The sequence below is a fragment of the Papio anubis genome, chromosome 13, assembly GCF_008728515.1.
Source record: "Papio anubis isolate 15944 chromosome 13, Panubis1.0, whole genome shotgun sequence".
Lineage (NCBI taxonomy): Eukaryota > Metazoa > Chordata > Mammalia > Primates > Cercopithecidae > Papio > Papio anubis.
Genome location: NC_044988.1, coordinates 66,602,792 through 66,621,303, shown reverse-complemented (window position 1 = coordinate 66,621,303; position 18,512 = coordinate 66,602,792). Strand labels below are relative to the sequence as shown.

Here is an 18,512-nt window from a genome sequence, read left to right as displayed (position 1 = left end):
CTGCCTTCTTTGTAGGAGCCTTGCATGGGACATCCTCACCCTTGTCCGACGAGGCTATCTGGTTCTCCGGGCAATGGGAGCACTCTGCAGCTGTTTAAAAGATAGTGTCCCACACTGCAATCAAGGCCCCTTCATGGGCCATGAACTGAGTTAGTGGACCGGGCTAGGATTTAAAAAGCAGGGAGGGCCGGGCGCGGTGGCTCAAGCCTGTAATCCCAGCACTTTGGGAGGCCGAGACGGGAGGATCACGAGGTCAAGAGATCGAGACCATCCTGGCTAACACGGTGAAACCCCGTCTCTACTAAAAAATACAAAAACTAGCCGGGCGAGGTGGCGGGCACCTGTAGTCCCAGCTATTCGGGAGGCTGAGGCAGGAGAATGGCGTGAACCCGGGAGGCGGAGCTTGCAGTGAGCTGAGATCCGGCCACTGCACTCCAGCCCGGGCGACAGAGCGAGACTCCGTCTCAAAAAAAAAAAAAAAAAAAAAAAAGCAGGGAGAAAATATTAGAAAGCAGTCTTCCTAGTAAGGTTAAGTGCTGTCCTGTAACCTGTTGGTCCCAAGTTGTGTATGTGTGCAAGGACCCTGTGTTTAGAACATGTTTATACAGTGGTTCAGAGGCAGAAAAGTATGAAAACTAATGGTGTAAATGAATCCTTAAGGATATGGCATAGGGTTTATCTAGTTAAAATTTACCAAGCAGTCTATGCAACCTAATGCACGTTATGATTCCATTTTGTAAAAATAACTCACATACATGGAAAGATGTTATGGACAGTGGCTCTCTCTAGATACCAGGATTTTATTGTTTATTTATTTGTTTATTTGAGACAGAGTCTCATTCTGTTGCCCAGGCCAGAGTGAAGTGGCATGATCTTGGCTCACTGCAACTGCCACCTCCTGGGTTCAAGTGATTCTCATGCCTCAGCCTCCCCAGTAGCTGGGATTACAGGTGTGCACCACCATGCCTGGCTAACTTTTTGTACTTTTAGTAGATATGGGGTTTCACCATGTTGCCTCGGCTGGTCCCGAACTCCTGAGGTCAAGTGATCTGCTTGCCTTGGCCTCCCAAAGTGCTACGATTACAGGCATGAGCCACTGTGCCGGCTCAGGATTTTAAAGTTATCCTGTTGCTGCTTTCATAAATTCTTTTTTCTACAATGTGCATATATTCCTTTTGGAATAATAAGCAATGAAAGGTAGCACATTGGGGTGGGGATGGGGGGAGCACAGAAAAGAACAGGAGATTGCTTTTGCCTTAATGGAAGGGGACTCCTCACTCTCCTGGCTTCAGTGCACAAAGGCTACCAAGCTAACGAAGCAGGGTCTCACTGGGTAGCGCAGACCAGGAGAGCAGGGTGAGTGTCCCCAGGTGAGGGAACTGCACTCAGAGGGTCACACAGCTGTCAGGGGCTGGAAATTTAGGGGCTGGGGCCTCCTAGGCCTGTGGCTGAGGAAGCCTGTCCAGGTGACACACACAGCTACTGACAAATGAAACCTGTAAGCTCAGGCCATGTAATCAAAGAAGAGAAAGTTGATGAGCAAGATGCCGGCAGGCTGGAGGACTCCAAGAGAATGATCTGAGCATCACAGGACTAAAGAGGCCTGGAAGATTTTTTTTTTTTTTCTCCAAAATATTGCAATTTGCTTAGGCAAATTGTGGCACAAATACCAATCAACATTGGATTAGTTCTTTGTTGGGTCTAGGAACCAGTGCAGAGTTGCAGTTATAACCCATACTTGTTTAATCTGTTAAATTAAAATAACGTTTACCCATGACCTTTAATTATTTCATTTTTCAAGATGGTGTGCCCTGCCCAGCATGCTATTTGGAGGTGATGTCCTGTAAAGTTCTGGTGTCTATTTTAAGTGACTGATTCCTGGTACTTACCCTCCTTGCTAACCACGTGGACCTCCCCTTTCATGCTTGCCTTCCTCATGGGAAGTGGACTCCACGTGGGCAGGGACCATGCTATGTCCTGTTTGCTGGTAAAGCTACAGTGTCCGGCACAGAGCAGGGGTGGAGGGATGAAGGGAGGGAGGGATGAATGGAAAGTAGGTAGGCAGGTAGATGGACAGGGAAGGAGTCTGCATAAGAAAGCATTTATTCATGGTGGGGTGGAGGGTCACACATACAGGCCCTGGATGGTGTGCAGGGACTGCTTCCAGCTGTCCTTCCAGCGCTGAGCCTCCTTCATCTGAAATGTGCAGTCATCCTGGATCCTCTTCAGCTCCTCCTCAAATGATGCTAAATATTTCTAGAAGGAAGGTAGCAGGAGGGGTCCACATGAGGAGAGACATCTGGACCCTCTCCCCTAGGGCAATGTTATAACTTGCTGGCAGGTGACTTTTAACCCATTCCAGGCACTGGTAAGAGTTCCCCAAGTCACTTCTCAGGTAGAAACCAGGTAGGCCTAGTTGTTTCCCCCATTTTACAAGACAGGGAAACTGAGGCTCAGAGCCTGGCCTGGGGTCACCCAGCTAGGAGGAGGCTGATCAAGGACTAGGACCTGTGTCTATCTGACTCTAGGCTCAGCACTCCTTCCTGAGCTCTGTCCCACACTGTGGCCTCTCGGGAGCTCAGGGCTCCCAGTTTTTGGGTAGGCTGGACTTCCCAGGCCTCCTGCCCTCACTGAACTCAGCAGGCCAAGCTGTACCCTCTGCCTGGGGCTTGGAGGGAAGCTTGGGGAGGGCTGACCCCGGGCACTTCAGCCTCTCCCAATAAGGGGACCAGCTGGTCTCTGGGCAGGACAAGGTTTCTCTCTGGGCATCAGGACCAAAGGTCCACAGATCTTCAGAGCCAAGAGGTCCCTCAGGTGGCATCTGGGTGTAGCCTCCTCATCAGGCTGTCCCCAGAGGGTCTGACAGGCACTGGAATCAAATCCTGGCTCTGCCACTCTGTAGTGGCATAGAGGGGACAAGTTTCTTTAAGCCTCAGTGTCCTCATCAGTGAAATGAGGATAATAATTTTACCTCCCTTGTGGAGGTGTTAGGAGGATTCATGTCAAGAGAAGCAGCTCCCAGTAAGCACTTCCCAGTGAGTTCTCAGGAGCTGTGACCACTCCTGCTGCTGTGCCCCCTCCGAGCCTACTGCCACTATTGCTTCCGTGCCTGGTGACAACATTCCCTAGCTGTGACCCCACTGTGCCTTTGGAAAGCCTTTCTTCACCCCCAGTCTGGGTGGGATGTCCCTCAGCTGGGCTCTCGCAGCATTGGGATCATGCCTCAGACCCACACTCGCACTGGGATGGGAGATGACCCACAGCAGCGGCGTCCTCGTGCCTGTGAACAGCGACCATCCTGAGTGTTGAGACCTGCAGCTCTGGGGTGCACTGACATGTGTTGCCTGCTGCACCAACCAAATGTTGGGATGCCGGGTAATGGGAAGCTCCCCCTTCCCAAGGCAGCCAACCTGAGCTGTGCTCCCCGGGACACACCCACTCCATCCCATCTCACCAGGTACACAGCATCTCGGGCTTCCACGGCTGCCAGGTGGCCCAGGGTGGTTTTGGTGGTGGATACCGATGATGTTGGCCGGAGAAGAATCTTGTTTTGGATGGTGACTTCGGTGGGTTTGATTCCTGGCCACTTCCTACAAACAAATGTGTGAAAATCTCACAGACTTGTCTTCATCTTTCATAATCCACCTACCATCCCTGTTGGAAAAGCTTAGCATTTCTTTGAGAAAATTATCATGGCTTTAAATATCTTAATGAAAATAAAAAACATACTGAGTGTGAATGCTGCACTTGTTCAAGCTGTTTCATATTAGCCCACACTGGTCTCATTGCTGTGCACGGTCTGGGGTTCTGGTGGGGAAGGGGAGGGCCACAGCTCAAGTTGCTTCCCCTTTCTGAGCCTCAGTTTACTCACTGATCTGCCAGCCAGGTGGTGGCCACCAGTGCCTGGTATGCTTTTCCTATGATGCTCTAAAGACCACTTCTGAGAACATAGCTGGGCATATCACCACTCTGCTTCTTCTTGCAGAGTCACACTCTTGGGCACAGGGGACAGGCACATTGCCAGCTCTCTTCACTCATGACAGCTGGAGGGGCTCACAATGCCAGCAGTGACCCGAGAATATGTCTCCCACTGAGCCAGGCCTCCCTTTCATCGTGGGACCCTTTGGTGGGTCCTTATCATGTGAACTAATAGCTGTTGAGCTGTTCATATGTGCTGGGGCACCTCATGTACTACCTCATCTAACTTTCTCTTGATCAAGGTAGGTGGCCATGCCCATTTCATAGATGAGGAAACCTAAGGCTCAGAACACAATGCCTTTCCCAGGTCTGTCTGACTGCAGAGCCCAAGCCCCTAACCATTACCCTGCACCACCCCCCAGCAGATACAGCCATTTACAGTAGTCCTTGCTGCTCTTGGCTCTCACCTGCTTCCACGTTCAATCAGGGGTTTCTCACTCTCTTCCTTCAGGGAGAGCCCAGCGAGTTTCCTTCGTATGAGCATTGATATTTTCTGTTTGGGGGGCTCCATCCCTAGAGGCAAGAGACAGGATAGTGACTGCAGCCACACCGACAGCCTGAGATCGAGGGATTTCCCTGGCATTACACTTAGAGGCGGGAGGACTGGCGCCCCTCCTCCCCACTCGGAGTTATGGCAGGCTGAGCCCTCGCCATGGAGAAGCTGAATGCACCAGCCACACAGCTCGGGGCGGTGGCAGAGGCAGGGGGTCATGGCTGGAGGAATTTGAGCAGTGGTGTGGGTGCTGTTCCCAGCTCCAAACCCGAGCTTGATGCTCTGACCTTCCTGCAGTTTCCATGAGTCCCAGGATATGCTTCATAGAGCCTTCTTTGGCTTAGGCTAGCTCATACGGGTTCCAGACTAAGAACCTCCCCTGGAACAAACACGTTCAAGGTTGTCCCTTGACTATCTAGCTCAATAAGCCAATCTTTGATGCTCTGATGTTCTTTCTAGATCGGGGGGTGAGAGGGTGCAGGGCTCTGTGTGCAGAGAACCGGCAGGCAACCTGTACACTCCTCTGCCATGAATGGCAAGGCCAGGTGGCCTGGCTCAGAAGCTGAGTTACAGAGCAGGCAGAGGCCTCCTAGGGCCTGGTGCAGGGAGTCTTCCTGGCTCACGGGTTCCCTGCAAGGGACTGTGATCGGCTCCACTACCAGCTCACCTGCCTGTTCTCTCTGGGGTCTCGACCCCAGCATCTCTGCAAGGCCCTGATTTCCCAAACGAGGCTCACCATTGACAGAGACCTCTGATATAGAAAAGTGACCAACACTTCAAAAATGTGTACACACTTTGATCCAGACGCCGCACTTCTAGGAGTCTGTTGCCCTAGAGATGCATGGATGCAGAGATTCTCTTCAGCATAATTACAGGGGTGGGAAACTGGAAATGGTTCAAAGTTCAATAGCAAAGGGACTAATTAGTAAGTTACAGTGCTTATTAAATTATGGTGTGCAACAACTGAAAACGCTGAAGAAGAGAAGTGTTGACTGGCCAGCCGGGTCAAGGTTCACCTGCAGGGAAATCAGGTCACAAAAGTGTCCAAGCCCTGTAATCTTCCCCAGCCACCCTGACACACAGGCCTGTGCCCAAAGGGAAAGGTCTGGCAGGATGAACAGCAAGTGCAAAGGGTGCTGCTTTCAGGGCGGAAGGACTGTGTTCTTCACTTGCTTCTTGGTTCATACTGATTTTCTTGTTTTACCGGAATGAACGTTTATTGTTTTTGTAATAAAAACCTTTACAAATAAAAAGGATATATTTTAATTACTTTATAGATCAGTGATAAATGGATAACATTTAATGTATGATTTTAATCTTATAGCTATAAAAGTAATATGTACATTATTAAAAACGTAAACATCACTTCGTGATGGAAAAAAAAAAGGTTTTAGGGATCTCTCTCAATCCCACCAGTAGAGGTGATCATCAGCAGTTTGGTACCAGTCTCTGTCTCTGTCTCTCACACAGATTCATTTAAACAAATGTGAGTATGCATGTTGATATCATGCATGTGTTTTAAAAGATGGGATCATAGACATGTTCTGTTTGTCCATTTGTTTTTTCACACAACAGCCCTCCTTCATGTCTTTCCGTGTCAGCACATGCAGACCTAGTTTAACAGCTGCATGGTATTTACCTGCACATCTGGCACCCTCATTTATGCATCCAATTTTCTTTTTTTTTTTTTTTCTTTTTTTGAGTCAGGGTCTTGCTCTGTCACCAGGCTGGAGTGCAGTGGTGTGATCAAAGCTCATGGCAGCCTCGACTTCCCAGACTTAAGCCATCTTCCCACCTCAGCACCCTCCCAACCGCCCTCCACCTCCAGGAGCTGGAGCTGGAACTACACGTGCACACCACCACACCGAGCTAATCTTTAAATTTTTAGTAGAGATGCAGTTTTGCCATGTTGCCCTGGCTTGTCTCAAACTCCTGGGCTCAAGAGATCCACCCGCCTCAGCCTCTCAAGTGCTGGGACTACAGGTGTGGGCCACTGTGCCTGGCCCATTGAATTTTCTGTATATCGATGTTAGTGTTGCTTCCAATTCTTTGCCATTTCAAACAGTGCTGTGAATATTTTTGAACATATACCTTTGAAAAAGTGTCCAAGTATTTCTTTCAGATAAATTCCTAGAATTAGACATGCTAGGCCAAATGTCTAAACGCTCAGAATTTTGACAGGCACTGACAAATTGTTCTCTCTGACAGCGGTATCCATGTATGCTCTACCAAGAGCCTCTGCGGAGTCTCTGTTTCTTGACATTCTTTTACGTTGTTACCAAATGTAAAAACTTTGCCAGGCTATTGGTGAGAAATGATATCTAAATAATATTTAGATTTTCATTTTTCATCATCAGTGAAGTTGAGCATCTTTTACAGTGACTAGCCATATGAACTGCTTCTCTTTTGAAGAGCATGGGTTTGTCCTTTGTCTCTTTAAAAATTTGACCTGTGAGAGTTCTTTGTACCATAGGGATATTAACCCTTTCTCTGATCTATAAGTTGTGAGGAATACTTTTCCAGTTTGTGGTTTATCTTTCCATCTATTGACATGTTTCTGTTTTTGTTTTGGCTACAAAGAGCCAGCCATTCCCTCTATGGCTTCTAGCTCTCCTGTCATACTTAGAAAAGCTATCCCTAACCCCAAGAGTATGGAAATGTTTACTCAATAGGGTTTCATTTTTTATATATAAACATTGGGCCATCTGGCATTTGCTTTTTAATCAAAAAATTATTTTTAAGGAAAACAAAAATTAATCAGTTCCCTCAATGGATCACCTGTTTTCACTCTGATAGAGTTGGGGAAAGCAGACCCCTGCCCAACCTAGCCCTCACTAGCCCCCCGGGGCCAGGACACAAGGCTGGTGGTGCCTCTTACTTGCAACCTGGACGTCGTCAATGGTGACCACCTCATCCAACTGCAGTAGGAACTTCTCGGTGAAGGCGGCCAAGTTGGTTATGAAAACCTGGCCATTCCTTCTGGTACATTCCTGGAAAAAACATGGCGAGAACAGTGCTCCTGGGAGAGGATCATCCCTCCAAGGCCAGCTGAAGAGGGGATGGGTGAACTCTGCAGGGAGATCTGGGGACCCAAGCCATTATAGCCACTGTGTCCAAGTAACCAGCATCTGGCCCTCAGCCAGGAGGCCTCTCCCAAGACGTGATCTGGTTTAAACATAAGAAATGATTCAGAAATGGACAAGGGACACAGACAATTCACAGATGAGGAAATAAAACTAGACATGGATCACAAAATAAAAGTTATCATTAGTAATTTTATAATTAATTAATTTAGAAGTCAAAAAGGATACAAGTTAAAACACCAATAATGGCCATTTTTACCTACAAAACCTAACCACGATCATGCCTGCTTTGGCCAAGATATCAACAAAGGGCTGCACCTGGTGCTGTCAGTGGCTGTCCATTGAGCTATTTTTGGAGCGTGCCTGGACTGGGGAATCAATAGTATCACTGACCTACCTCCAGCTTCTCCCTGTTCATCCTAATCATGCTGTCCAGCTCTTCCTGCCTTTTGTCTTCACTTAAGTGTAGAGACTCCATTTCTTGGAAATGTATGGGGTGTCCAAGATTTAGATGGAGCTTCTGGGCATTTTTGTCCTTTAATCAAACAATCCAGAATTCAGCGGTGATGTTAACCCACCAAAAGTCACTGACCTATGTCTTCTGTCAATTATGATTATGGCCAGACTCATGTGTCCTCTGACCTGGGTGTATGGGGGTGATGGGTGGGCAGAAGAGTGGCAGAGGGGTTAAGAGGGGGGCATGGCTGGAGCTGACTCAAGGGGTTTGGAAGAGAAAAGGCTGAGCATCTGTCCAGCACAATCAGAGCTTTAGTCCAGTGAAATCAGTAGCACCCGTGTTCCACAGCTCCAAAGACCAGTGTGGACAATTATTGTTATCTCAATGAGTACAGCCCCATGGAACCCAGCACACCCACCCACTATAGCCAACAAGGAGTTTACTGAACACCTTCTATGTAGAAGCTGTTGGCTCAGTTCTTATTTTGCCAATGGCTCCTGTCCCTCAGACCCCATCCAAAAATCCCAAGCCCAGCTCACCTTCTTCCCTTGGACTTGGCCCTTCCCACAACCTGCCACCATTTCTGAACTCCCAGTTTCCCTGGTCCTGGAGTGGAAGGGCTCATCCTAAGGCCCTCACCTTTCTTTTCTCCAGCTGCTTCTGCTGTCCCTCAAACTGTCCTCTGATCTCCTTTATGGAGGTGCAAAACATTTTCCAGTGGTGCTCCTTGAAATTCTCCATCACCAGCCAACACACTTGGGGCAGCAGCTCCTCAAATCTCCTCATCTGGATCCGTAATTCTGCCAGAATTGCGGGTAAGAGGCCAAGGGAGGGAACAGATTAGAATCAAGTTGCAGAGATGATCTCTACAACGAGGCCCAAAGCAGCTTCCCAAAGACAAAATATTGGTCTCCAATGTGGTAACAGCTATTCCATTGAAAGGGGTCCTGAGGTCAAACCAGTATAGAAAATACAGGGTTAGCCAGTTGCAGTGGCTTACACCTGTAATCCCAGCACTTTGGGAGGCTGAGGTGGGAGGATTGCTAGAGACCAGGAGTTTAAGACCAGCTTGGGCAACATAGCAAGACCCTGTCTCTAAAAAAAAATTTAAACATTAGCCAGGCATGATGGTACATGCCAGCTACTCAGGAGGCTAAAGTGGGAAGATTGCTTGAGCCCAGGAGTTTGAGGCTATGGTGAACTATAATTGCACCACACTGTAGCCTGGGCCACAGAGTGAGACCCTCTCTTTAAAATAAAATAAAGTTAAAATAAAATAAAATAAAATAAAATAAAATAAAATAAAGGCTTAAATAAATTCAAAGGGCTTCTCCTATATACCCTGCAGACTTCTCATCTCATTTAAAATGCATGGTGTCTCTTGGCATTTTTGGCAAGTTCTCATCCATTATTTTGACTATTGCCTTGATTCTAGGCTTCTTCTTTCTCTGTATCTCCAAATGGCTGTATGTTAGACCTGCTCTTTCATTCACGTCTCTTTACCTCTCTCCCATATTTTCATCTCTTTATCTTTCTGTGTTATATTCTGGTAATAACCAGAATTCTTTGGATTTGTCTTCCAGTTCACCAACTCTACTTTCAGCTATATGTAACCTCGTAGTAAAGTCATGCATAGTTTTAAAATTTCAACTCTTAATTTTTCCTTCATAAAAGTTCTATTTTATTCTCTTTTATAGCTACTTGGTCACTTTCATAGTCTCTTGCTTCTTATTCATGTTTCCAATTCCCCTTTTATTTGACTAGAAGTGTATTATTTTATGTTCTGTGTCCAATACTTATAATATCTGAAGTCTTTGCTGGTCTCCTGCTGCCTCTTTCTCAAGGCATTTTATTTCCTCGTGTTTATGGAGATTTTGTTGCTCTTTGTTTATTACTGTGAGCTCTTATTCTGGGCATTTTATTTGTGGGAATCCTTTGAGGCCTGAACTGAAGGTAAGTTTTCCTAGAGAGAATTTGTTATATCTCCAACAAACAAGCTTCTGAACACCAAAAACTCAAGATCATTTTAAGCTCAGTTATTAGCTTGAGATCTTTTGGATGAGCCACAAAAGCAAAATTGAATTCATGTTTAGATAAGTGTGAATTATCTAAACATAAATTTAGAAACCACACAGGTACTGGCATATAGTTCTGGATTTCTCTTTGGAGTTTTTTTTTTTCTTCACCCAGTACCATGGTTTTTGATAAAACAGTTTCCTTCTGATTGCTGGAGGGACAGAGGGAGGAGCTTGGTTTCCGTCTCATTTGCCTTACTCTGGAAGCCCTGTTGGGTTCCAGCTTTAGGTGGCTTGCACCTTTTAGACTTCCCACTTTGGAGGTCTGTGGATTTGTCTCTTGTTCCCAATACCCTGGAGGCCATGAAAATAGAGGCTCAAGTTCACCTGGGAGTCAGCAAATGCCCCTAGGGCAATAACCAGGGTTACTACTCAATTTTTCACTCAGAGTTTCTATTTTCACTTAATTTTTGGCTTTTGTGTGTTTCTCACTTTACAGATAGCTTTCTAATGCATTTAAAAGATTTTATTACAAAAATATCTTATGCAGCATTTTACATGTTTTTAGTGGGAGACTGAATCCCCCATTAGCCTGCCAAGCTGCAGGAAATAGAAGTCTTCACTAGTTGTGAGTTTACCAGAGAGGGATGCAGTCTGCAGCATTTTCCAACCCCATTTGACCACGGAACCCTTGTTTTGAGGACGATCATGTAGGATGGGATCCCCCAGAGTTCACATGGGGGAAATTCTGAGCTAGAGAAACACAACAATGCCTACAGTTTCAATTCCAGTCATTCAACAACCACAGCTATGAACACTATCACTGCTTAATTTCCTGCACATGCCAAGTCTGTGTGAGGGACTTAATCCTTCTGTGGTGGGTGTTATTAATATCTGCAGTCCACAGACAAGAAAACTGAGGCTTTGGCTGGGCGCAGTGGCTCATGTCTGTAATCCCAGCACTTTGGGAGGCCAAGGCAGGCAGACCATTGGAGGTCACGAGTTCGAGATCAGCCTGGTCAATGTGGTGAAACCCTATCTTTACTAAAAATACAAAAATTGGCCAGGTATGGTGACATGTGCCCGTAGTCCCAGCTACTCAGGAGGCTGGGGCAGGAGAGTCTCTTGAACCCAGGAGACGGAGGTTACAGTGAGCCGAGATTGCGGATCACGCCACTGCACTCCAGCCTGGGCAACAGAGTGAGACTCTCCCTAAAAAAAAAAAAGAAAGAAAGAAAGAAAACTGAGGCTCAAGAGGTGAGATCATTTGGCCAAGGTAATACAGCTGGGAAGTGGCAGTGCTGGGTCGTGGCCCAGGTTTGGGTATCCCCTGAACTCTCCTCCTTCTACCCAGAGGGCCTCTGAAACTGCACAGTAGACCACAGCAAAGTGTGACAGATTCATACAATGGAATATTATTCATGGATAAAAAGAAATGAAGTACTAGCACCATCTACAACATGCATAAACCTTGAAATATTATGCAAAATGAGATAAGCCAGTCCCAAAGACTACATACTATACAATTCTATTCTCATAAAAGTAAAGAATAAGGAAGTCTCTAGAGACAGAAAGTAGATTAGTGGTTGCTTTAGGCTGGGGAGGGGCTGAGAGATGGGGTTTCGATAGTAGCGGTGAGTGCATAACTGTAAATAAACTAAAAACCACACTGAGTATACTACGCGGGTAAATTTTATGGTATGCAAGTATCTCAGTAAAGCTGTCAAAAATATCTGTAGAAGAAACAAAATATTTTTAGAGGTACAAATCACCATATTTCTCAAGAAAAGTCAACTTTTTTCTTGCGTGGTTGCATTTCTCCAGTAAAATCTGGTATTGTTTTTACCTAATTTTAAGAGGTCAGCTTTTCACAGGGAAGCTCCTCTGCCTGCCCTAGAGGGGAGGATCCAGGCCACAAGGCCAAGGCTGAGCTCCATCACTGGCTTCGCACCCTACCCGGCTCTCCATGCCTACCTGCTGCCTATACTCACCTATGAGGCAGGAGTTGTGGTACTTATTTGCCTGGCTCTGGTAATCCAGGATCTTTTTGCCGATGTTCTCGGCGCACTGGTCAAAGGTGTCATACATGCAGTCAGGCCTGGTGACCGGGCGTTTTTCTTTACGGTAGAACTCCTGCCAGAGAGGGTGACCATGTGTGTGCGTGAGGACCCCATGGGACTCTGGCTCTTGCTCCTGGGATCCACCAGCCTGCCCTCACCTCCACACTCCCTAGCCTTTGCTCGTGGCTTCCCCTGTGGAGGTGACACAGGCAGACACTCCTTCTTCCCTGTCCGCACGTGTTGCCTCCCTGGGCCCACCTTGAGTGAGTGGGGCCATGGCCAGCCCTTGTTATTTCCTGAGTGACTGGCGAGAATCCTATTTATTCTTCAAGACCCAAATCAATGGAATCTCAAATTGGTGACCAGGTTGGGAGCTTACAAGGAAGTGCCAAGCTGGGTATAGGCTGCAGGCCACAAAGATGCGTGAGCCAGGGACCCTGCCCTGAAGGAGGCAGACAGACCCGTGGGAGGCAGAAAGGAGAACTCACCCACACCACGGTGCAGGGTGTGCGGGAACAGGGCACTGGGCAGCTTGTCTGGTGCCTGCTCCCACTGCCCCACCTCCTTCTGTGTCCCTGCCACATCTGTCAGCTTCCCACGGGGCCTGGGTGCCTTGGGGACAGAGGGTGGGCTTGTTCCTCTTGGCACACACAGTACCTGACATGCAGTTGGTGTCTTAAGAAATGTTTGGTGATCAATTAGATGAATGAATGAGGTTTGGTTTCTAGAAAGAAAAAAACTCATAGGGAGGTGACAGAAGCTGGGGAGCTGTGGTCATGGCGGGGATGGAATCCTCTCTTCCTCATTTTCCCCCAAGTGGCCATGATCAGCAGACTGCAGAAGGTAGGGGTGGCTTCCAGGGCGGGCACAGGCCATGGGTGGTGGTCCTCACCTCTGCAACTGCCAGCAGGTTCTCATTGCTTTCCCAGAGGAGGGTCAAGATGATCCCCTTAAAATCCCTGCAACACACAGGAGACAGATACCTGAGGGGCCTGGTCTAGACACACCAACATGGACAAAACCAAACGAGCAGAACTTTCCAAGTCCTCTGTTTTGGCCATGACACTCCTTGAAATTACTCACTGCTGCCCCAGGACCTCTGCACACTCTGATTCCACCCCATAACAGCAGCTAACTTTCTTCTCTTCTTGGTTGCATTTGTTCCTGCCCTTCCTCAGACCCCAGCTCAGCAGCAATTTCTGACCACCTGGTTTTAATGATCTTGGATTAATGCCCCCTCAGCCTTATGACACATGCCAATCAGGTGGATTTGGGATTGATTTATGTGACTGGCTGATTAACCTCCATCTCTCCCAGCAGACTGTGAAGGCCACCAGGTGTTTAAGATCATAAACGGGAGGCCATCAGGCCGAAACGGTTCCAGTGCCTGGAGTTTCTCGCTAGAAAACAAACCCAACTCAGAATGAATGGTCATCGTCTAGGAAAATGAAATATAAGCTTAACCAATCAGAAACAGCCAACTAGGAACTTCTCACTTTAACCAAACAAATATTTTCTTTGCCTTCCTTCTATGAACACCTTATAAAAGGTTTCCCCTGGTGTTCCCTGAATCGCTTGGGGTCTGGCACTGCCCAATTCATGAATTACTGACTGTTCAAATAAACTCACCAACATTTTAATGTGCTTGAGTTTATCTTTTGACACAGGACATGGACCTGTCTGTACTCGTTCACCATAGAATCCCCGGCCCCATTGCAGTGCCTGCACCGGGCAGTGCCTCGATTAGCTGAAAGAATGATTACTCATAAATAGTAATCAAATGAACAGGACTTCATGCAGGACCAAACCTCCTCCTGCATCGAGCTATAAAAATTAGAGAGCCGAAGTATTCACGGTGCAGGAGCGTCCTTGGGTGTGGGACAAGGGAACTGTCTACCTGCCAGCTGGAGGCCACACCTGGGCTGCCTGATGTCACAGCCATCCTCTGCAAAGTTCATGACCCCAGAGATGAGGGTCCCAGGGTGAAAGGGCGGATGAGAGGGGGCCACTGTTTGGGGGGATCTCTAATACGGGGGACAGGGAGCTCCTTTGTGGAAGTTGACTTTCTTCGAAGGCTTTTCGTTTTCTGAACTTGGAATTTTGCTTGTTTGCTTGCAATGAAGCTATACTAAGTTTAACTGCTTTTGTTTTCATCACTGGAGTTACAATAACGGAAAAGAGAAATGGGGGAAAGTACTGAAAAAAAGTACAAAAAGAAAAGCTCAGACCTCGAACGGGGTCTGCTGCCCTACCACCAGGGAATGCTTGTTAGCTTGGAAAATGTAAGATGTTGATGAAAATGTTTCTCAACAAATTCAGGTGAAATGGGCTGAGACAAACTGACCTTGACCTTTGCTATCCCCGCTCACCCCTCCTCTGCTTGGACCTGCCGTTCCCCTTTCTGATTTTTCCCCTCAGCTGAGTCACATTTGCTGCCCCTCCCAACCCAAAACAGGTTAAATGTAGTCAAAAGGAAAGGTGTTGTTACTCACTCAGCAGCAGGAGGAGGCTTGTCCCCAAGCACCTGGTACTTTCTCTCCATTTTGTTGAGCTTGGGGTGCCGTGTGAAGCTGTGGGACAAAGGTGGGTGGGTGGTCTGGAGGCCGTGGACAGACGCAAGGCAGGTCTGAGCCTTCAGGATCCCTGCCTGGGTTTCTGGAGGCATGGGGCCTGCCCGTGGGCAACCGGACTCCCATTTCTAGGTCCCAGCCCTTTGAGACGTGTCCCTTCTTAACAGCTGTGAGTCTACCTTACCGTGGGTTGAAGCCTTAACCACCTTAACTGCTGAAAGTCAACCACAGCTGCTGTGAGAGGGCGAGGGGTGGAGGTGCTCAGGCCCAGAAATTTGCATTCTTGCTTCCCCGTGATGAGGACCCAAAGGAAAAAAACATTGAGTCACAGGTAGGGTTGCTAGATTTAGCCATTTAAATTTGAATTTCATATAAACAGTAATTTTCAGTATTAGTGTATCACATGCAGCATTTGGGACATACTTATGCTAAAAATATTAGATGGTGTTGATCTGAAATTCCAGTGTAGATGGGCACCCTCTTTTATCTAGCAGCCCTAGTGACATGGACTTCGTTTTGTAACCTCTGAGAGACTGAACATGGAAACAGGTCATGGCTGGATCATATAAAAAACAGAGCTCTGTCCCGTGATGTGCAGCAACCTAACCAGGAGGCCGCCCCACCTTAGCTACAAGAAACCACCCAGGAAGTCAGCCTGTTCTAAGTCAGATTTGCAGGAAGTGAGATTGTCAACCCTGGGGATGGTCCAGGAAGCTACAATATCACCTATAATAGTAGGCCCCAAATGGCCAGGACTTAATAAATGACAGCTTCCCTAATTTTTGTCCTCATTTCCAACTTTGGGTCAACCAGAGAAAGCCAAATATGTCCCCTAACCAATCACATGGGATGCCCTGCTTTCGGTGGGCAGCCTCCAGCTTCCCCATGCTAGCATCCCCTAACCAGCACACAGCTAGAGAGGAGGGTAATGCTTCCCACTCCTCTGCCTGCCCTGGGAGCTCTGCTGAAACGCCCTGGATGGTGGCTGACTCCCTGCTGCGGTCAGCTCTGAGTCAATAGCCTTTGCTCTTCTCATATGGCTGGTCTTTGTTTCTTTCCTCATTGCACACAGCACGCATGCTCAAAAAGACCTTCTGGAGGTAAAGGCAAAGCAGGGATTCCCCTTGCCTTCTCAAAATCAGGAACAAACCCATGTCAACCAGGTTGACACAAAGAGCTAGCAAGTCTACTCAGCCACGGGGCTTCTGATATGCACCTTCCATAAAATCTGCATGTGGGGTAAACTTTGAGTCTAACGACCCCACTGAGACTTGTTGGGCAGGGTGCCAAGGACCAGAACTCTTTCTGCTCTGTGATGTCCCTCCAGGAAAGCCATCTGCCCTGTCTTTCTAACCATGACCATGTGTGGAAGGTGGCAGGGCTGAGATCCATCAGCATCATGGACAACCAGCAAACCAAGGATGGCGCCTGACTAAAGCCGGCATCAGAGCTCACCCCTCACTGCACCCTGTGGAGTCCCAGAGCTGTGAGCACTGTGGTGCCTTCTCAGGTAAAGCCTGGGAAAGCCATAGGTCATCTCCTGCCTTTGTGTGGGAGGATGAACTGGGAAGGGGCGATTCTGGCTGCCCTGTGTCCTACCTGCTTGCAGAGGTGCCACTGGCGCTGGGCACAGCCTTCTTCCCAGAGTTTTCTGGCCGGCACCGATGTCGCTTGAAGCCTTTGGGTGACGAGGGCCCAGGACAGGAGCAGAGGACAGGAGGTGAGAATGGGCCACACACTACCACCAGCCCCCGCCTCACTGCTGCCCTGAGACCCACAGGCCTGTGTGCCTCTACCTGTCTGGGACCGATCTTTGTCACAATGGTGGGTTGGCCATTTTGTGTTGGGAAGTCTGAAACCAAAGGAAAGGGTGTGAGCTCTTCTACGATGACCATGGGGACAGCTCAGGCCGGGCTCTGAGCAGCATTCCAGTTAGTCCTCAGCACCACGTCAGTCAGTCCTGTCACGAGCCCCATTTCAGATGAGGAACTGGCGCTCTGGGTGGGTAAGCCCTTTGCCTGAGGTCACAGGCTCTCAGGGGTGGACTCACGTGGGAACCCCAGTGTGTGGGGCCCCAAAGCTGGTCCCTGAAGGTCCAGGGCCAGGGCAGGGGTGGCAGGGTCTCAGGTGCACCCTGGGGCCACTCACTGCAGGATCTTCCTGATCACATCCACAGCTGGGTCTTCAATCAGGGGCTTCCCCATGCGGCTCAGCTGGGCGAAGGACTCAGGGGTGACCACATCCGACTTGGCCTCCTCCTCAAGGGCTTCTGAAGATGTCAGGATGTCACTCTCTTGCTCCAGGTCCTTCAGGATGGTATTCTGCAGGCCAGAGAGAAGGGTCTGAGTGTGTAAGGACCGGCCCAGGTGCCAGCGAGGCAGCAGGTCGAATTCATGTTCCCTCCCACCCTGCCTCAGTGGAGTGGCTGCAGGCAAACTGACTGACCTCATTGAGCCACTGTTTTCTCCTCTGTAAAGTGATCTCCCTTACAGAGCCATTAATTCATTCATCCGTTTATTCATGCCTTTAGAAATGTTTCCCGGGTGCCTGCTCTTCACAAGCCTCTGCCCGTATTCTAGGAACACAGGGGCCAGGAGGCCATACATGTCCCCTCCCGTCTCAGAGTTTGTGGTTTAGTCAGAAAAGACAGACATTTAACTTGCACTCATACCAATAAATGCTTCTCCAAAACTGGGACCAGTGCTGTGAAAGAAAAGTTCCAGTATCTTCTGTGAGATTGAAGTTAGACCTGCAGATGTGCCTGGTCAATGTTTTTGACCAAATGGATGAGGGAATGAATGCCAGGCTGAGTGAGTGGCCAACTCCCCTTGAGCAGGCTCCTAGAGAAAGTGTGGAATTGGTGCCCGCGGTGAGCACCTAGGCTGTTCTCTCTTTCATTCTGAGTCTCATCTTAGCAATGGCCTGTCAGTCCCTTGAGTGAAGGTCCTGGGAGACCTTCACTCAAGGTCTCCTAGTCACTCAATACCTTCATGCTAGACCCTTGGAGCCCCATTGCACCAGAGGTAGATGGATGCCTGGTGCTGGCTGCATGGTGGGAAGGGCCTCCCCATGGAAGGAAGGCTGGTTAAGGATTGGCAGTGAGAGCAGGGCCTAGCATTGCTCTACTCTGCAGACATTGGTTCTCGGGCCCTTCCCTGGAAGTTGGCTGAGCATCTCAGCCCATTGTGAGGTGTGGGCAGGAGTGGGGGTGATGCAGGCTCTGCCCATAGAGGCTTGCAGTCTCAGGACAGACAGCCTCCGAAATGGAGGCTCCACCGTTTGGTCTGCAGGCTGTTGGGGAAGTGGGAGGTACTATGGGCTAGGAGACCCCGACCCAGACCAGGGGGTGAGAGGAGGCTTGGTGGGGAGTGACATCTTAGGCAGAGTGAGAGGGATGAAGAGGCATGGAGGACAAGCCACAGAGGCTGCTGTGTGTCCAGTGAAAGGGTTTGGACTTTGCCCCAAGGGTAGGGGAGTGACATGGTCAGACCAGCCTCTTCCGGCCATATTCGGGGAACAGACCATGGGAGATGTGAGAGGATGTGGGCATCAGGCAGGCAAGAGGCAGGGGTCTGGATGAGGTGTTGGGGGTGCCATGGGGAGAAGCCAGGGCTGCCCCTGGGTGCAGGAGGGAAGGAAGAGGCTGAGAGGTGGGACTGGCTTGAGATTCCGTGGATAGGGTGAGTGAGGGTCCTGATGGAGCAGGGGAGGTAGTGCCAGGAGCTGAGGGGTCTCCTCCGAGACCAATGCAAGGAAGTGGCCCATTGGGGACTCAAATCCAGCTCTGACTTCACAGCTTGTGATCTTTCCATGGCATCTCAGGAAGCCTGATGTCCTGCGGAGGCCTGGGATTCCC

General features: G+C 48.8%; 1 protein-coding gene across 1 annotated transcript in view; it reads right to left on the bottom strand.

Annotated features, from left to right (window-relative positions):
- Positions 1-2,082: 2,082 nt before the first annotated feature.
- The window catches only part of CCDC180 (coiled-coil domain containing 180), an 85,161-nt gene continuing 68,731 nt past the window's right edge, over positions 2,083-18,512 (bottom strand). The window contains 12 exon segments of the mRNA XM_017949721.3: positions 2,083-2,256; positions 3,455-3,590; positions 4,386-4,491; positions 7,350-7,461; positions 7,952-8,089; positions 8,651-8,811; positions 12,018-12,159; positions 12,979-13,045; positions 14,579-14,656; positions 16,256-16,389; positions 16,391-16,508; positions 16,805-16,977. Of these exon segments, the coding sequence (XP_017805210.2) occupies positions 2,125-2,256; positions 3,455-3,590; positions 4,386-4,491; positions 7,350-7,461; positions 7,952-8,089; positions 8,651-8,811; positions 12,018-12,159; positions 12,979-13,045; positions 14,579-14,656; positions 16,256-16,389; positions 16,391-16,508; positions 16,805-16,977 (1,497 nt within the window). The 3' untranslated portion in view covers positions 2,083-2,124.